This window comes from Pogoniulus pusillus, chromosome 23, assembly GCF_015220805.1.
Source record: "Pogoniulus pusillus isolate bPogPus1 chromosome 23, bPogPus1.pri, whole genome shotgun sequence".
In the NCBI taxonomy this organism is placed as follows: domain Eukaryota; kingdom Metazoa; phylum Chordata; class Aves; order Piciformes; family Lybiidae; genus Pogoniulus; species Pogoniulus pusillus.
In genome coordinates this window covers 9084316-9102655 of record NC_087286.1, presented here as the reverse complement: position 1 = coordinate 9102655, position 18340 = coordinate 9084316, and the positions used below count along the sequence as shown (strand labels likewise).

Genomic DNA, 18340 nt, shown 5'->3' with positions numbered 1-18340 from the left:
GTATTTCATTCAGAAGCGAAATATGCTCTAAGGAAGGGCACAAAGCGTTATTCCCCAAGCTTCTAAGTCTTGCAGAAATGTGTAGCTTGCATGTGTGAACTGTAAAGCTTCACGCCGAGACTTCCTCAGGCAGAAGCGCCGATAAACCCTCGCTTCAACGCCCAAGGCCCGTGTCTGTGTGTGTACATTCCACCACCGGGGGCGGGTGGCGACGCCGGCCGCTGAGAGCTCCGCGGCCGCGGACCACCGCCGCCGCCTCTTCCCGCCCCCTTCCCGCCTTTTTCCCCGCCCGGCTCCGCCTCGTCACGGCGATCAGCTGCGCGCGCGTGTCACGTGGGCGCGTGTCGAAGGTCACGGCTCCCACAATGGAGCTGTCGCCTTACGCTCAGGGTGGGTGGCGGTTGTTGGCCGACCCCCGCCGCTTCGCTCGCCGGTCTTACGGTGCTCTCCTGCGTGCCGCCTTCCGTAGCCTCCTCGATCACTCCCATGACGGGTTGGGTAAGGCCGTGGGAGGGCAGGGTGGGGGCTGTGTGTGTGTGTAGGAGGAAGCCGCGAGGGCCGCGGAACGCGCAGGCAGGCTCCGTTCCGCAGTGTGTCCCGCCACGGGCGTGTGTCCGCGGGTCTACGCAGGTGTTCACACCCCTACGCGCGCACCCGTGGGGAAGGGCCCACCCGGAGCGTCGCCCGCGGACGGCTCCAGGGTGCCACTGCGCGGGGTGTCATCGCTAATGCGCGTTTGCTTCATTAAAGCTTCAACGCGCCGAAAATAGAAGGAAAGGGGGAGGGTCGGTTCAGGTCCCTTGCGCGTTCCTGTCGGCGTGGCGAGGCAGGGAGATAGGTGACCCCCGGCCGCTCCGCTGCGGCAGCAGTTTTTATTCGTGCGTGGACACTTATTACCGCAAAGTCCGGCGTGATGGTGTGCGGCCGTGCCGTTAATTCGCGGTGTTAATGACCCCGCCGCCGCGCACGGTGCGGGGCAGGGGTGAGCGGGCAGCCCCTGTCCCCTGCCTGGCCAGTGGCGCCAGCTCAGCTCCTCGCCTTTGGCAGCAAGCTTCTGAAAACCGCGGTCGGGGCTCGGAGAGGAAATTGAGAAAAAATTCCCCACCTTTCTCCCTTTTTTTTGTATTTTTCTTGGGAAGGAGATGTAGAGGCAGAGGGTGAGTAGCGCTGGACCGCGCCGCCTGGTACAGTTTGCACCAACTAGAGCTTGAGTCTCTCTCTTCTGCCTCCTCCTCCTTCTCTCACCTTGCTTGCTTGCACCATCCTGTCGGTCTAAAACACCAAACGTGTTTCATTTTGAAGCTTTTCTGGTAAAGGTACCCTTCAAAGGGGAGCAGCAGCCCATGATACTGTCTGCTAGAATTTGGCAAATAAAGTGTGTCATCAGTAATTCATTTATTTTAGATGATCCAGACTTGAAAGATATTGACCCTACAGTATTAAAACATTCCCATGCTGCAGCTGCAATGTGTATTCTGGAGGCAGGGAAGCATAGAGCTGACATATCTGCTATAAGGTACTCAATCTTGGAAGCTACCCCATTGCTCTAGCAGTTAACTGTGCTGCTGAGTTGATGTTAGCAGAAAAACTAATAAATTCTTTTTTCCCTGTAGCACATGTCTCGAAGACTGTAAACTGGACAAAGAGAGAATAGAACAATTTTGCACCGAGTACCAGGTTTTTAAAACAATTTTAACCTATTTATGTTTTCTTTCTCTCATAGGAATTTATTGAATATAGCTTTTTTTTTGTGTGTTTTTTTTTTTTTAATTTCTCCAGAAAAACAAGGATGCATTGGAAATCCTCTTGGGAAGGTAAGTCATTCATCTCAGATGTATAGTTTGAATTGCAGTTGCTTCAGAACTGTCCTGGAAAACACTTTCACATACTTTAGGTGATAAACTAAGAAATATTATTCCACTTGAAAAAAAAACAAATAAATGTTGCCTTTTTAACAAGCTTCAGTTGTTCTCTTTTTGGAACTATGCTCCTGAGAAACTTTTTCAACTTTTCAGGAAGTATTACAGGGACTATGAAAAAGTTCTGTACTGATGGATAGTTTGATCAAATGTAATTTTCTTTTAGCACAGGGAACTTGTAACTGTTGTGTCTTTCAGCATAGGCAGGTCTCCTCTCCATGTAACTGATGTGTCCTGGCGCTTGGAGTATCAGATCAAGGTAATTTTAACACACCAAGTTGGTTTTTTTTTTCAGTCCGTTTCAATGCTGAGACCTGACTCTTTTTTCTGTGCTGTTTGGTTTTAATTTAGAACAATCAACTTCATAAAACTTACCAGCCTTCCTACTTGGTGACCTTAAACATAGAGGTACCATACTCCCTGTACCCTCAGAGGCAAAACCACATTTTCAAAGTATTTTTAAAAATAAAACAGTCGCTGTTTGTTTTGTTTCATTTTTTTCTTCAGAACAGTGATTCAGGATCACACCCAGATGTTAGTTTTAGTTGCACGATGGAGCAATTACAGGTACTTCTTTCCTTCATTGTTGTTTCAGTGCTTAGTTCCAGTTGTGGCTGTAAATGTTTTTTAACAACTTGCCAATCAAAATTAAATCCTAGATACTATTATTAAAAAATAGTAACAATCAAAAGCTGGGAGGGCAGAGAAGAATCTTCTATTAAAATTATCCAAATGTAGTTTTCCTGCCTTCTCAAGTGAAGCTGCAAAGTAACTGATTTTAGTTTTATGTGGAGTGTTTTACCTACATGCATAAGTATTTTGTCTGGTTTTATAACTGTTTAATATGTATATGGGGGAAATAAATATTTTTTCTGGAACTCTGGCTTCCCGTGCTTTAGATAAATGATTGAACAAGCTGGTTCAGTAATTTAAATGTGTCATGATTTTAATAGAATACCAAGGGAAGGCTCTTCAGTGGTGTTAATGACATGTAAGAAATGTACTGAAACAAACCTTGATCTTTGTTTAGCACTTTAAATGTGTAACTGAACAATAGAGGCATTGTAATGCTTTGGAAGTGCCCAAACTGGAGTATTGGGAAGAGGGGTTGGGGAGAGGGGAAAAGCAAGATATTAAAACTTGAGGGTTACACCTCTGCTCTTTTCATAAGTGTCTCCAAAGTCTTCCTTCTCTTCCTAATGAGTAATTTTCATCACTTTGCTGACTTAGTTAAATCCAATGTGCTGTGGATGGAGAATGGTCCTAGTACCAAACTGCACTCCAGATATTTCCAGTGTGTTAGAAATGTTTATAGGACTTCAAAGCCTAGAGCCTATGTCAGTGTTTAGCCATCTTAGCCTGTGTGCTAAGAGTCTTCTAGTAGATGATAGATGTTAAAAGCTGTTTTCCTTGACTTTTCTTGTCTGTTGTAAAAATGAGAAGCTACTTAATTACTCGCTGGCATTGCCCATAAGCTGCAACATTTCTTTGTGCTACAAGGTGCTGGTTTCCAGTGCCTCTGTCTAAAAAAGTTACTCTATTCCTCTAGCTGACCTTGTAAAAAACACATTTATTCTAAGGCAGTATTTAATTTCTTAGGATTTAGTTGGAAAGCTTAAAGATGCTGCAAAAAGTCTAGAAAGAGCAACTCAGATGTGATGGAGGGAAAGTGTCAGCCTGCCAAGCCGGACTAGTCTCTTTCCTCAATGTCTTCTAAATGATGAAAACTTCTGTGTTGCTTGGGATGCTTTGGGTTTGTTGGGGGTTTTGTTTGGTTTGGGTTATTTTTTTGTTCTGTGGATTTGGGGTTTTTTTTAGTCCATGGGTGCAAATTAAGTGAAATAACTTGTTAACCTTTTTTTTTTTTTTTTGCAACTGCACTTGATACTCGTGCCTTTTTTTAAATTCACTTTAGTTAAATATTTGCTTAACTGTTGTCTTTTTAAAGCATCCCTTCCCTTTTCTGCTTTTTTAGAGTGATCATTGATTATTTTTTCCCCCTGGAAATCTAATAAAGTTTATTTGCCTCTGTTCTGCAATTTCTATGACCGAATTCGCGGTACCTAAAGGAAGGATGCTGTGAGCTCAACTAGATGAGGCAAAAATCCCTTTTTCTCCCGTGCCGTTGGCTAGATTGCCCCCCGCGCTGTCTTGTTTCTCTCCAGACGGTCTTCACGTCTCTTCCGAGACTGAAGGCGATTGAGGCCACAGGGACTCCAATTTAATTTGAGTGCGGCGGGGCCCCTCACGGAAACCCGGGGCTCCACGGACGAACAGATGCGGGTGCGACTCGGGCTTGATGGCGTTTTCCCCCATCGCTGTGCTGATCGATGCACGATGGGGCTCCTGCCTTCCCTTACTGTTCACCCTGCGCTGCCCCTCGGTCCGGTAGCCGCCGCGGAGCCGGCCCGCACCTGCCAGCGAAGGGAGAATGGCCCCGCGGAGTAAGCGCAGATGCGGACGGGCCGTCGCCGCCGCGGCGCCGGGCTCTTCCCTTCCCGCTCTTTCGCGCCCAGGCTGCGGGCGGCGGCTTGTTCTCGGCGGTAGTGAGCGGCCGCAAGGCTCTCCTCGCTTCCCTCCCTGCCGCTCCGGCGTCGGCGGCAGCACCCGGCGTTGCCCGTGCCGTACGCGGGGCGGAGGCCGCCGCGGATGCCCGCGACACTCGCTGCTGCCGCCGCTCGAGGGACACCGGGGAGGACTGGAGCAGGCACCACCGCTCTGGGCGGGAAGGCGGCGGCGCGGCCCGCCGAGGGGACGTTTCGCCCCGACGCCGGCGGTCCCGCGACGGGGCGGGCAGCGAGAGGCAGCGCGCACAAGGCTCCGGGAGCGCGAGGCCGCGGCGCAGTGTATGCCCCCTCCCACCCACCCACCCCCTGCCGGTCCCGCAACCCCCGCGGGGGTTCGCGACGGGACGGGACGCCCGAGGCTGCTAGGGTCCGCGCAACAAGTGCGCGGAGAGAGGCGAGGGCTGGGGGTAAAAGGGAGCAGGCGGTGTATGGGGCCGGGGCGGGCGGCGGGGGGGCTGCGGCGAAGAGAGGATGAAGAGGGCAGCGCCAGGGACGCACCTCGGCGGGTTCTGGGGAAGGCGACTTCGAAGAGGTGAAGGGGGGGGGGGGGGAAGAGGGGGGTGCCAGGAGGGCGTAGAACGGGCGGAGGCAGCACGGGGGGAAGGAAGCATCGGGCTGCTGCGGGCGGGGGTGGGCGGGAGCCGCGGAGCGAGAGCGGGGCCGGGGGTCGGGGGCGGGCGGCGGGGAAAAGGAGGCATCGGCAGCGCGCGGGCGGGCGCGTGCAGGGTCGGGGGGAGGGGAGGGAGGAGGCAAGGGGGAGGGAGGAGGCAGAGGGGAGGGGGCGGTGGAAGGAGGCGGGAGCCGGGGGGGGGGGGATGCAAGAGGCGGGGGCGGGGGGGAGGCGGAGGCGGCCGGGTTGCGGGATTGGGTCACGGGGAGGCTGCCGGGCCCCGCCGGCAGCGCCGCTAATTCCCAGGCCGCCCTTAAGGAATGAGGCGCCCCACGTGACGCTGGCGGGGCGGGCGAACTCCGAGCCATTTTGGGGACGGTGTCAGTTTCCACTGTGTGTGCCTTCAGCGTTGCATTCTTCCCTCCTCCGCCCTCCTCCCTCCCTCCCTCCCTCCCTCCCTCCCTCCCTCCCTCCTCCCGCCCGCCAGCCAGCCCGCCCTCCTTCCCTTCCCCGGGTCCCCGCCACCAACTATGAAATAACAACAACAATAATACTCCATCAGCAGCAGCAGCATAATAATCGTAACCGTAATAAAAAAAAAAGGAACGCGAGCGAGGCCGCGAGGCGGAGCAGGGGGGCAAGAGGGAGAGACAATGGGCTGGTGGAGAGAGGACCCATCCGGACCGGGGAGACTTTGCGCTCCCAGCGCCTGAGCCGCCGGGGCGCCGAACTCGGAGGGAGAGCGAGGGAGCGAGGACGGCCCGGTGGCCGAGAGGAGCAACCCCGGGTGTTTTGTAACTAAAATGAGCGGAGCGCAGCGGCGGCGGCGGCGGCAATAAGCTTATTGCAATTGACAGCGTCTGCAGTTCATTTCAAGATGGCCGCTTGGCTCACATTCATTTTCTGCTGAACGACTTTTAACTTTCATTGTCTTTTTTGGCCGCTCTGATCGTCACCCACCGGCTCCGTTTTCCGGGTACGTATGAAGGGAGGTGTCGCCTTACCAAGGGCGGGGGGCTCAGGGGGCTCGGCGGCGGTTTTCGGGCGGTTTGGGGGCTGCAAAGGGGAGCCTAGGTGTCCCCCGAGCTCTCCGTATGGGAAAAGCGCTGACAGGCTGCTCCAGCCACACACACACATATAGACACGCAGCAGCAGCCTGTGCACTCGCTCGCGTTACGCGCCCACATTTGCAAATTTTAGTTCCTTTCTTTCTCCAGACGCCCCCTAAAAGCTTTCTGTGCACATGGCCCCCGAGGAGAATATTTATATTTCCAGACCCTGCTGCCAGCCCGGCCTGAGCGCTCTTTGTTTAAAGGCAGATTTTGATTAAACAGGGACGTTCGTGAATTCTGGAGCTGCCTGGGTCAAGTGATTTCAGTTCTCCCCGAAAGAAGTGTCTCTGGGGGAGGTTAAAATATCAGATAACGTACCCATTTTATAGGGACACAGCCAGCGGGGGGTAGCGATCCTCCTGGAGGGGTTGTTAGGCGTCGGGGCACCCAGCAGAAAATGTTATTAACTTAAGTTGGACAAGTACTTGTGTGAAATTGGATGGGTTGTAAGATGGCGGTTCCCAGTTGTTTCCAATGTCTCCTCTTACATTTCTGCTCTAAATGCTAAACTTTGGGGGTTTGTGTCTGCTGGGAGAGGAAGGGGGTGGCCAACAAGGAGAAATAACTTTTCGGGAGGGGTAAGGATGGCAGTTTAGCTGCGATCTTGGGGAGCTGGGGCGTGCGGTTTGCTGGAGCCTTTGGAGCAAAGGTGATGTGTCTGTGGGACGCAGGAGTTGGGTTTTTTTGCGTTTCTTTCCTCTGGTTTGTTCTTTTTATCTTTTTCTTTTTCCTTTTTCTTTTTTCTTTTTCCTTTTTTTTTTTTTTTTTTTTTTCCTTTTTCTTTTAAGCTCCTGAGCCCGGGAAGGGTAAATTTACATGAAATCCTTTGTCATGTCTTAAAGATGTCATGAGTGGGCTCCTCGTGTTGCTTATGGGCAGCCCTGAAAAGTTGCTGGTGTTAGGTTTTTTTTGTGACTGTGTGGCCTTGGCAATATATACCGCGGGATGTTTCTCTCTGTTTATTGTAAATATTTGAAGATCAGGGGGAAATCAGCAGAAAAACCGCTTTTCTGTAGAAGTGACACAGTTGCTTTTCAACCTCTAGAAACTTTGATTCACTCTTCCACTCTCCAGAAAACCCGAGGAAAACCTGGGTGTGTGTGCCCATTTGCAAGCTTGTCATTTAAAGAACCTTTTTTGCCTAATCTGTAGTGGTCAGAGCAACTTATTTTATGGGACTGTCCCAAACACCAGAGAAGTTCAGTAAACTACTTTTAATGTCTCTGTGCAGTGTGTGCTGGAAACTGAGACAGCCCTTGTGCTACAGTTTGCCAAAAGACACGAAGGCTTGACCTACCTGATCGCTTAGATAGTGCAAAATTAACATTTTGGTGTATTTTTCCAGTAGACAGATCTTGTTCTTCACCCAGTTCTAGGGAGGCGATTTTAAGCGATTGGAGTCCTTTTGCACTCTAAATATCCAGGTCTTCCCGGCTGGAGCATGGAGGGGCAGAGCTGTCTGAGCTCCTTGTGCCCTCCTCTAAAACATATGTAGCCATTCTTAGGCGAAAGGGGAGTAACAGTCTCGCTAGTTAAAAGTGGCTCTGACTGATAATGGGTAAAGATGTAGAATGACGGCTGCTTTATTCCCAACCAGAGAGTTTTCCGAGAGGAGAAGGGTGCAAAGTACACAAACCTACTCGAGCGATGCTTCTGGGTTTTATCTATGTATTTTCTGTTAGAGACCTGGGCGAGCAAGGTTTGGTGGCTTATTGCCCTTATGGATATTTTATAACGTAGCTGATTCTTAGCAGGAGAATGCACTTCTGTTTTTCTTCATTTTGACACAACCCATTTCAGGCCTCTAAATAATCAGCTGGCTGGCAATGTTTGCTTCGAGCAAGTATTATCTCCGTGTATTTTACATTTAGTTGTTCCTTGTGTCAGTGTGTAAATATATATATTGTCCAGGCTGAGGGGCTCTTTTGTGTTTGCCATGTGAAGTGTTGGTATTCACTCTGCTATCAGCACAAGCAGGGGAGGGGAAAAAAATCAATCTGAAAGAGTTTCTCTCTCGTACCAAAATATTAAGTTCAGACTGCTGTAGTAGAGCCTTCTGCGTTGGTGTCACATACCCGCAGGCACAGACACTAGTGTGCGTGTGCCTGTGCGGGTGGGTTTTGGGGAGAAAAGTTAGGCGCCTGGTTCAGCTCGCTGGAGAAGAATCACTGATTCCAAAGCCGGCTCAAAGCACTTTGAAAATGTGCTAACTTTAGGCAATAAATAATCCGTGTTTAGGGGTTGCTTCGACAAAACAAGTTTCACGGTTGAGTTTAATCCCCCCTCCCTTCATTTTAGGAAGGGGCTGCGCCTGTATAGAATAAACGCATTTATGTCTGAGAGGGTTTGTCCCAGCCTGGGAGGGCTTGGGAAGGAATTATCGGTCAGCCCGACTTGCATGACCTCGGGTACTGCTGGTTTAAAAACATTTTGCCATTGATATCAAAGACTTTTATAGATTATAAGGTGATGAGTTGAACAAGTAAACACAGACCCGGGAAAGCAGCCTGTCCATGTTTAAGGACCACTTTAAGAGTCCCCGGCTTCAAGACTGTCCATAGGAGCTCAGAAGCTCGGGATCTGCCTTTTCTGGGAAAAGAAGACCCTAGGCAACGGTTTAGAATTAAGAAGTGGAGGGTCGGGGACCTTGGAAGCGACATGTAAACCCCAGTTACAATGCAGGGGAGGTGTTGCTCTCTCGCATGGGGCTAGGGACAGCTTGGGGACCTGTTCTGACTTAGTGCTTGTTGCAATTCGCTTTTCTGTGTGCTGACCGGCTGTGGTTTGGTGCTGGGGAGGTTTATCTGCTGCTCACTCGAGGGTTCTCCTGCAGCAGCAAGAGAAGTTTGCTGTCTGGGGTCGCTCGTTGGCGCTGTGCACACTTCTGGAGGAATATTGTACCCCTGTCTTGGGCGATTTGGCCGAAATTCAGAGCTTCTAGAAAACGTAGTGTGTTATCTCTCTCTCTCTCTCCCTCTCTCTTTTTTTTCTTCTTTTCCTTTCCTTTTTTTTTTTTTTTTTTTCTGCTGCCTAACAGCGAAAGTTTGCGAGTGGCTGGGGAGACCCAGCGTCTTGAGTCTTCGACTCACACGGTGCTGCCGTGAGAGATGGCTCTCAAGCTCTGCCTTGGGAAGAGTGGGAACCAAGGATGAAAACTGGTGTGCTGGGGGCATTGACAGGGGGAAATGAATGGCTTGCACCGGAGCAACCTTGTTACCTTGCATTTTTCAGAATCTGGTTGACAGAAAATAATTTACTCTGCGATTGGCGTGGCTGACAGGGTTTTTTCCCTCGGTGTACTTTCCCTTTTACCTCTCCTTCCCTCTCATTTCAAATGGCATGTGTGCATCTTAACGCTGGTGCCAGTGCATCCGATGGGGGTTTATGGATTTCAGGCTGTGAAAATGACATTTGTTTTTCACTCTTGTCGCTGCATTGTGTTGACAAGGTGTTGATTTAGCTTTAGGAATGATCTGGTCACATGGTCCTTCGCATGTTGTCACTAATGTACCGTTTAAAGTCGGTTTGGGCTTTTTTTCTCCCCTTACCCCTCTTCGGTGTGCTTTATTGTTGAAAAAGAGGTTTTTTTAAGGACCCGGAGACTTGTTTTCTCCTGCTCAAACACCTTACTCTGGTGCTGCAAATCTCTTTCCACCTCTTGCAAAACTTTGCACTGCGCTCGCTTCGTCCGCGGGAGGCTTTTCAAAGGGGAGGCAAAAGAGGGGGGAAGGAAAGAAAGAGAGCGAGAAGGGGGGGAGGGGGGAGAAGGAAGGAAGGAGAGAAAGGAGGAAAGGGGAGAAGGGGGAGAGGGGATGCTAGCGGCGCGGAGCGGGGCTCGGCGTCCCGCAGCGGTGCGGGGGGCTCGGTCCCGGCAGCGCGGCTCGGCGGAGGGAGGGAGCGTAGGGGGAGAGAAGCGATCTCAGACCAGCTCCTCGCACCGAGTCGACGTGGAGAGAGGCCCCTGAGAGGATCCGAAATGGCCGAGGCTCGGGAGGAGCCTCTGCTGCTCGCCTCCGCCAGGCTAAGACCCCAAAGCCCGGTTCAGCCCCACGCCTGGGGCCAGCCGCCGGCGCTTCGAGCCGGCCTCGTTCCTCTCCCCAGGCACCCTCAGGGCTACGGCACCCCGACCGCGCCCGGGCCACCCCCAACCCCCCTCTCCCTTTGCACTCCCCCTCCTCGCAACCCGGCTCCCAGACCCCCGCGGGCTCCTCGCCTCCTCCACCCCCTCCGCCAGCCCCCGGGCCCCGCGTCCCACCCCCTGGCCCGGCTCGGCTCGGCCCGGCCCGCCCCCCGGCCGCCCCCCCGCCTGGCTCTCGTGTGTTCCCAGCGGTGGCAGGATGCCAAGTGTAAGTGTAAGTTGCTATAGCAACCCCCTCGGAGAGCGGAGCAGATCCGGATCGGCACCGAGCGGCCGCGGCAGCCGCCCGGACACCCTTGGCGGGCCGGCCCCGCCGCCCCGGTGCCCGGCCCCGCTCCGAGGTGCGTGTGTCCCCCCCCTGCCGGTCCCTCCCCCCCCGCCGCCCCTCCCCGCTCTCCGGAAATGCCAGGGCAGCCGCACCGGGAGGCGCTGGTTCCCCTTTGTGCTGCTCGCCGGCAGCCCCAGTGCCCGGCCGGCCCCCTCGTCCCCTCCCCGGAGATCGTCGCCGCATCGCCGCCCGGGCGAGCCGGAGCCGGCCGGTGCCGCGCCGGGCCTCGGGGAGAGCCAGTATCCGCTGGGGAGCGGCGCGGTGGGTGCCGCTGAGCGATCGCGCCTCCGCGGGGCTGCGCCCAGGCCGGCCCGAGGTGGTGCGGGGACATCCCGCCGGCCCCGGGACCGGCCTCCGCCCGCCGCCGTCTCTGCCGCCTTCCGCGCTTTCTCTTCCCGTGCGCCGGGGATGCGAGTGCTCGGGGGGAACCGTACGCGCCGGATGCCGGCACCTGGGACCGCCGCGCTCGTCTCCGCTGACCGGTGCTCTCTGTGTGTGTCTTGCAGAACCGCCTCTCGCCACGCCAAAATGCATCGCACCACCAGAATCAAAATAACCGAGCTAAACCCCCATCTCATGTGCGTGCTCTGCGGCGGTTACTTCATTGATGCTACAACCATCATTGAGTGCCTCCACTCCTGTAAGTACAGCCGGCCGCTCCGCGCTCTTTTCCCGACGCTTCCCACCATTCTCAGCATCCCGGGAATACAAAAAAACCCCAAACCCCAACTCTCAAACCAATCCCAAGTTCCCCGAAGTGCCAAGGACCACCACCCCTCTGCTTCCCCGACTGGCTGAGAAATAGGTGGCCTGGCCGCGGTGCAGATTTTTTTCTGACAACGGCCCTACGGTCTTTGTTAAAGTAATAATATATGTGCTCTAAGCGTCTCCTTTTCATGGTAATTGCAGCTTATTTGGGTATTTGTTTAGCTTAAGCAGCGCGCTGCTGACAATGGACGATTTGCTCTCGCTTGCATAGTTTAGAAAATCTCACCTATAGCTCTGCATATCTGAGCGTCACCTCCAAGCAGCACTAAAAGGCTTTCGTGTTTGACTTGCAGTCTGTAAGACCTGTATCGTGCGTTACTTGGAGACCAGCAAGTATTGTCCCATCTGTGATGTCCAAGTTCACAAAACTCGACCACTTTTGAACATAAGGTAGGACGAAGATGCAACAAGCAGCCCACACCTCCTATTTTCCTTCTGATGGGGAGACCAGCAGCAGTCGTCTTGATGTTATCTCTTGTTCAGCGATTTAAATGTGAAAGGACTTGTCAATTTACAAGCTAACTCCTCTGTGTGCTCTCTCTTTGGAGTTTTGTCATTGGTTGAAATGATTTCTTTGGATGAGAAATAGAAAAATTGTGTTGGTCTTTTTTTTCCATATGGCCAACCATTAATGCAATGCCTCTTCCCTCTCCCCGACTCTCATGGGCACCACCCCGACAGCTTCTACCTTTGCTTTCTGTATTCCCCACATGCTTCCCTCCAGCCTTTGCTGTTAGTTAGGAAGACTACTTCTGAAACTTTCCACACAAAGAGGCAAAAGGTTCTAAAGTGTGGTTTTCCTTTCAGAAGCATTTTTCTTTTCTCTCTGCTTTCTGGAGAGGACATGTAGCCTTCCTTCAGCCCACAAGAATTACTTTTTCTCCGTGGTAGCAGAGATGAGTTTTGGTTTATAGGGGTGCTCAGAGCAATGTTACTTTGACTGCAAGGTCTTTTCAATGAACTTTTTATGACTAGCCTCCCACTTGGTAGAAGATGCCTCATTGTTGTGAAAGACCAGAAATGAGTTGCTGCTGCTTGCATTAAAACCTCTCTTTATATGCCTAATTTTACCTTTTGGGGTTGTTTCTTTTTCAGGTCAGATAAAACTCTCCAGGATATCGTATATAAGCTAGTACCAGGCCTTTTCAAAAGTAAGTAGTTAAATTGTTGTTTGGGTTTTTTTGTTGGAGCTGAAAACCAGACCCAGAGCTGCTGTCCGATATCAATACCAGTTAGCCACAGCATATATACTAAAAGAAAAATATGTGCTTTTCCATCTAGATGAAATGAAAAGAAGAAGGGATTTTTATGCTGCTCATCCATCAGCTGATGGTAAAAACTTCTCCTTCACAACTTTCATATATGTATCACTGACCTGGGTGCTTCACTGTTTCCTTTTAAACTTACAAATCCTGTATTACTGTGACAGAATTTTAAGAAGTAAAGTCAGTATAATCAAAGTTTATTGTTTTAACAGTCAGGTAGCTTTAATTCATAATCTTACTATAGAGATTTATCTTGGGTTTGGTTTTGGTTTGTCTTTTTTTTCATCCTTGTTGCTGAGAATTGTCATTCTTCCTGATTTGAATTTCAAAATGTAAATTATTGTGGAAATTTCTGCGCAGCTGCCAATGGCTCTAATGAAGACAGGGGAGAAGTGGCTGATGAAGACAAAAGAATTATAACAGACGACGAGATAATAAGCTTATCCATTGAGTTCTTTGACCAGAACAGGCAAGTTCCAGAATAGCAGTATTTTATGTTTACCTGACTTATAGCTGCTATCTTTGTAATTTGTTGTAATTGTTCCATTTCTTCTCACAGACTGGAACGAAAAGGAAATAAGGAGAAAGAAAAATCAAAGGAAGAGGTAAATAAGTTTTCCTTGTTTGCAGGGAGACAAAACAGACACAAACATCTTGGGGGCAGGTTTGGAACTGAAAAAAAAAATACTCATAGCTATATGTATCTAGAACCTATTATGGTGCTAGGTGTGGAGATGGTCAAGTGGTTCCATACAGCTATAGATGTAAAAAACTGTTTAAAACATCCCCAGTGTTACTTTTAAACTGGAATTTTATTTTTCTGGATCAGATTCTGTGATAAGTTATTTATTGATGTATTTTTAAAATCACTGTGCAATAGTTGTATCCTCTGAACGAGAGATCTGCTGTGAGATAAAAAGCTTTAGCTACAAAATCAGCATCCTTTTAAATTGCTTGTTCTGGATGTGTAATTTACGATTTACTTCTGTTGTTCCTTATGAGGTAGCAGAAGCTGTTGTATTATAATTAATTATTTTATAATGTGTTAAAAAGTAAAAGAAAAAACGTTAGAGTACAACTTTGGAGGAAATAATTACTCATTCTCAGTAGACTGAGGTTCTTTCCTGTGCCATCAGGTGAATGACAAAAGATACTTGCGCTGCCCAGCAGCAATGACAGTAATGCATCTAAGAAAGTTCCTGAGGAGTAAAATGGATATACCAAACACTTTCCAGGTACCTCTGGGGAAATGGTGGTTTGTTGTTTGTTTTTTTTTTAAGTCAGTTTTGCTATTCTAAGCCTAGTAATGCTGTTAGCACTCCTCATGACAGCCAGCTCCAGCAAGCGCTAACTATAAGTATTTCTGGTTTGTACAAGATGTTGATGGGATTATGAACATTATTTTTAAGACTTCTATCTGGAGAGTTTGGTCACACTATTTTTTTTTAATGCTGTGAATATCAAGGTATCAAGAAGTTGTTTATTAATATGCTTAAAGCATATCAAATAGATTAAGAAAATTCCATGTTTCCTGCTGGTTTGGTGTAGTGTTTTATCAATTTTCTGATGTATGTGGCAGCAGGGTTGCAGGGTTGACCTCTAGGGGTAAATGCCTGGATGCACCTTAATAGAAGGATTCATATCTTGAACAGATCGATGTGATGTATGAAGAGGAGCCTCTGAAGGACTACTACACCCTAATGGATATTGCCTACATCTATACCTGGAGGCGGGTGAGTGACCAGCATGCTTTCCCCAGAGGAAAGGGATGTGAATCATGGCCCTGGGAAGGCACTTAACCAGGATCTCCCCTTTGCCTTGCAGAATGGGCCTCTCCCCCTGAAGTACCGGGTCCGACCTACTTGCAAGAGGATGAAGATCAGTCACCAGAGGGAAGGCTTGAATAACAGCGGGGAGCTGGAAAGTGACTCTGGGAGCGACAAGGCGAGCAGCCCAGCAGGAGGCATCCCCTCCACCTCCTCCTGTTTGCCCAGCCCCAGCACGCCGGTCCAGTCTCCTCACCCCCAGTTCCCCCACATCTCCAGCACCATGAACGGCACCAGCAGCAGCCCCAGCAGTAACCACCAGTCCTCTTTTACCAACAGAGCACGGAAAACATCGATAAATGGCTCCTCAGCCACTTCATCTGGTTGATGTGCCAGCAAGGCTGCCACCCCCGCCCCTTCTTTATATAGGTCTCTCCATGCCATTACAGCTTTATAGATGCTAATCCATGTGACTATCGTCCAAATTGCTTTCTTTTGTAGTGACACTGAACTTGGCTATAAAAGGTGGACTAGGTGACATTCAGGATGGACTTTAATGGAAACACAAGATTGAAATGTAAATGGTTTTCAGAGGACTGGGAAGCAAACAGAAGTTACACCTTCACCTGTTCTGAGTGATGTGGTGTTGTTTCCATCTTCATCATCTGGACTCGAGAAGTCTCCAGAAGCCGACTCAAATCCCAGGAAGTAGTTTGTTAATCCAGACTAACTCCTCCGTTGCGTTCTCTTCAATTGTTATTGTTCTTATGCTGTTTTGTGAACCTGTAGAAAGCAAGTGCTTTTTCATCTTGGAAATCCAACGAAACAGAAAGAATATGCATAGAATAATGCATATATGTAGCCATGTCACTGTGAATAACAATTTTTTGCGTATTAGCCATTTTGATTCTTATGTTGCATCTTTTTACTCCTCTGTTGCTGCGCAGAACCGATCAAAAGTAAACTTCAGTTTTACAATCTGTATGCCTAAAAGCGGGTATTACCGTTTTACTTACTGACTCGTTTAAATGATTCGCTTTTGTAAGAATCAGATGGCATTATGCTTATTGTACAATGCCATATTGGTATATGACATAACAGGAAACAGTATTGTATGATATATTTATAAATACTATAAAGAAAATATTGTGTTTCATGCACTCATGAGATGGTTGTTAAATTCCTGAACTGGTTCGACCCTTGCATATGCCACCTGGTTGAGCTCTGCTCATGCTGCAAGAAACCCTTTGCACGTGAGAGCTACAGTATTGGGAAAGCACATCCAAGTCTCTGATTACCTGGAGGCAATTGGCAATCTTAAAAGGATCTTACTGGCTTTATCTTTCTTTTTATTTTTTTTTCTTTTTCCAAGTGATATATTTTTACTTTACCAAATGTTGAAGTGATGCAGTGAAGAAAAAAAAAAAAAAAAACAGGAAAAAAAAATAATTAAAAAAACCCAACAGAAACCAACTTAGGGGGTGTGGAAGTCTTTGACCTGTTTGATTACCTTTTTTGTTGTTTGGTGTGGTGGGACTGTGTTTTTAAAAGCACATGGAATCATTACAGAAGCCATAAACTATTCGGTATAAATTTTAAGGAGCCAGCAAGTGGCTGGCTGAAGGCATTTTATCTAAATTTGTTTTAATATATATGTATATGGTACAGTACTAACTTCATTAAAAGCTAACAGGTACTTCAATATTTCCAATAAAATGTGGAGAATGCCTCCTCTTTAATGGCCTGCAAATAGGCTTCTGAGGGTATTATATTTTTCAGTAGAAGGAACTTTTCCACCCTGAACTGCGAACAGCCCAGAACACTGTTCAGTTTGTGCTTTGCTTTGGTCGAACTTCATGTGTGTTCATCACCCATGAGTTATACATTTGTGAGGGTGTTTATTCTATATGGATATTGTTTCATGTTTGTACGGGAAAATTGTAGTTAAACATTTCATGGTCTCCAGTCTGCAAAAGAAGCACAATTCTTATTGCTTTGTCTTGCTTATAGTCATTAAATCATTACTTTTGCATATAAAATTGCTGTTATTTGTCCTGCTTGTTTTTATAGACCGGGTGATTGCAAATCCTCCACAAGGTTATTGCTTATTGATGTATAATGTCTTGTTAAACAAGAGTTGATATTTTTTTCCTGTAGTAAACATGTACAGTTCAATTCCAACAGTAAAAACTTCAGTTTTATATACACGAATAACTTTTCATTTATAGCTGATCAAAGAAATAAATAAAAGGGAAAATTAATTGAAAATAATATAGCAAATGACCTCTGTTGATAGTGTGGTGTCTAAGGACAAAGCATCTTGTTCCCACTGGAAGTCCTTCAGGGTGTACAAAGGATTTGAGTGAACAGAGTACTAGAGTACTAAAATAACAACCAAAAGAATAAAAAGGGGGGGGGGGGGGGGGGGGAAGGGGGGAGAGAAGAGGGGGGAAGAGTGAAGAAGTTGCCATTATTTATTTTGGTTGCCTGTCTCAAAAGCATTTGCTGCTCTTTATTTGACCCCGAATTATTCTTGAAAATAAGCAAATGGTGTATTCTCACATCCCAGTCAGGCGTAGGTTCTAACTCCTGTCTGCTCCAGCTTAGCCCGGTTTGAGGGTGAGTGGCTGAGGAGGGAGAAACAGAATTTTGGTGGCGATGAGCGCCAGGTTCCTCCTGTACTGCTCTGGTTTCTTCTTAGAGGTTCAGTGGAACTAAATACGTTTTAATGTAAAGATGCCTCCACGTGCGGACAAGTGTCTGTCCTGGCACGCTTCCCTCAACTGTACGAGTTAATCACACTGTGCTGCTTGAGTTAATTCACCCGAAGAGCAACACAGAACCTGTAGCAAAGGCTTGTGCCTCAGCACACCCATCAAACTGAGCCTATCGACACGGCGAGTAGCCAATAATGTCAACCTTTAGCACCAAACCGGTGCTAAACTTGGTCTTTGTTAGACTGTCAGTGACGCATAGAAAGTAATGAAACAGGAGTCGGGGAATTCCCTTTCAGGTTTATTCAGCTCTTACAGGACCTTGCGACTTCTCCCAATTTGACATCTCCCGTCCGAACATGAACAAACGTTTCCAGCAGCTCTCTTGCCCAGCTGCAGAAGCCACCGACGCTGTTCGTGCTGCCATGTGAAACTTTTGTTCAGCTGTTGGCCCTGAGCAGATGGCAGTGCCATGCGTGTGTGCCGCTGAGCACAGCCGGCGGGACGGGCAGAGATAGCATCTCGATGTTCTGCTTGCGAAGCTGCTGTGTCAACCTCCTCGCTTTCACAACGTTTTCCTTCGCAGCTACACAGAGAACGGGTTTCCTTCCTGTGAAAAGTAGGTAATCCTCCTCTCTTTGGAAAGAAATCTCAGCCCCGTGTATGCCAGAAGAATTTTCCCATTATCCAACGTTGCGTTTGTACAGATGGAGGGATAAAGCCGAAGTCTTCTGACCTTGTTCAACAAGCGATCCGATCGAAAGGAGGCAGGGGCGGCTATACCCGATGGAAAATGACTTTTTTTCTGTCTTCGTCCGACGGAATTTTTCCGCCCTGCTTCAGCTGCCTGCAGCCTCAAGGAGCACTTTTGTCCCCGGTCTATACAGGGAACAAGCGGTAACGATTCGGCCCCGGGGACTCACAAGGAGCAGAAAGAGCTCCACAGGCTCATGGAGAAGACGGGAGGAAGCAGGGCGGAAGAATGCAGGAACGGACAGAGGGAGAAAGGGCAGGAGCGCTGGAAGCTTGCTCACCGAATGGTGTGTCCCCCAGCATGGACCACTGCCCGCAACTCTCCGGGCCGCTGCCGCTCGAACCAGCGCCGGCCGGCGGACACAGCCAAGCAGCTACCGGGAAGCGGCAGCGTCCTGTC

The 18340-nt window shown here is 49.1% G+C and overlaps 2 protein-coding genes across 2 annotated transcripts; both read left to right on the top strand.

Moving 5' to 3' along the window:
• The first annotated feature begins 316 nt into the window (after positions 1–316).
• COMMD3 (COMM domain containing 3) lies at positions 317–3958 on the top strand. The gene is made up of 8 exons (XM_064162519.1): positions 317–498; positions 1405–1516; positions 1614–1677; positions 1780–1814; positions 2118–2178; positions 2271–2327; positions 2427–2486; positions 3519–3958. The coding sequence occupies exons 1-8, from the start codon at positions 366–368 to the stop codon at positions 3576–3578; spliced, it is 582 nt and encodes a 193-aa protein (XP_064018589.1). The 5' UTR covers positions 317–365; the 3' UTR covers positions 3579–3958.
• Positions 3959–5556: 1598 nt separating this feature from the next.
• BMI1 (BMI1 proto-oncogene, polycomb ring finger) lies at positions 5557–16512 on the top strand. Its single transcript, XM_064162518.1, has 10 exons — positions 5557–6072; positions 11181–11314; positions 11736–11832; positions 12538–12593; positions 12724–12774; positions 13068–13176; positions 13267–13312; positions 13844–13942; positions 14360–14440; positions 14532–16512. The coding sequence occupies exons 2-10, from the start codon at positions 11203–11205 to the stop codon at positions 14859–14861; spliced, it is 981 nt and encodes a 326-aa protein (XP_064018588.1). The 5' UTR covers positions 5557–6072; positions 11181–11202; the 3' UTR covers positions 14862–16512.
• The last annotated feature ends 1828 nt before the right edge of the window (positions 16513–18340 follow it).

What these genes read in the sequence shown, in the direction of transcription:
- COMMD3 (XM_064162519.1), top strand. Translation starts at nt 366, where the DNA reads ATGGAGCTGTCGCCTTACGCTCAGGGTGGGTGGCGGTTGTTGGCCGAC. An exon ending in TGGTGACCTTAAACATAGAG is followed by an intron (nt 2,328 to 2,426) that starts GTACCATACTCC and finishes TTTTTTCTTCAG; the next exon opens with AACAGTGATTCAGGATCACA. An exon ending in GCACGATGGAGCAATTACAG is followed by an intron (nt 2,487 to 3,518) that starts GTACTTCTTTCC and finishes TTAATTTCTTAG; the next exon opens with GATTTAGTTGGAAAGCTTAA.
- BMI1 (XM_064162518.1), top strand. Translation starts at nt 11,203, where the DNA reads ATGCATCGCACCACCAGAATCAAAATAACCGAGCTAAACCCCCATCTC. An exon ending in CATTGAGTGCCTCCACTCCT is followed by an intron (nt 11,315 to 11,735) that starts GTAAGTACAGCC and finishes TTTGACTTGCAG; the next exon opens with TCTGTAAGACCTGTATCGTG. An exon ending in CGACCACTTTTGAACATAAG is followed by an intron (nt 11,833 to 12,537) that starts GTAGGACGAAGA and finishes TTTCTTTTTCAG; the next exon opens with GTCAGATAAAACTCTCCAGG.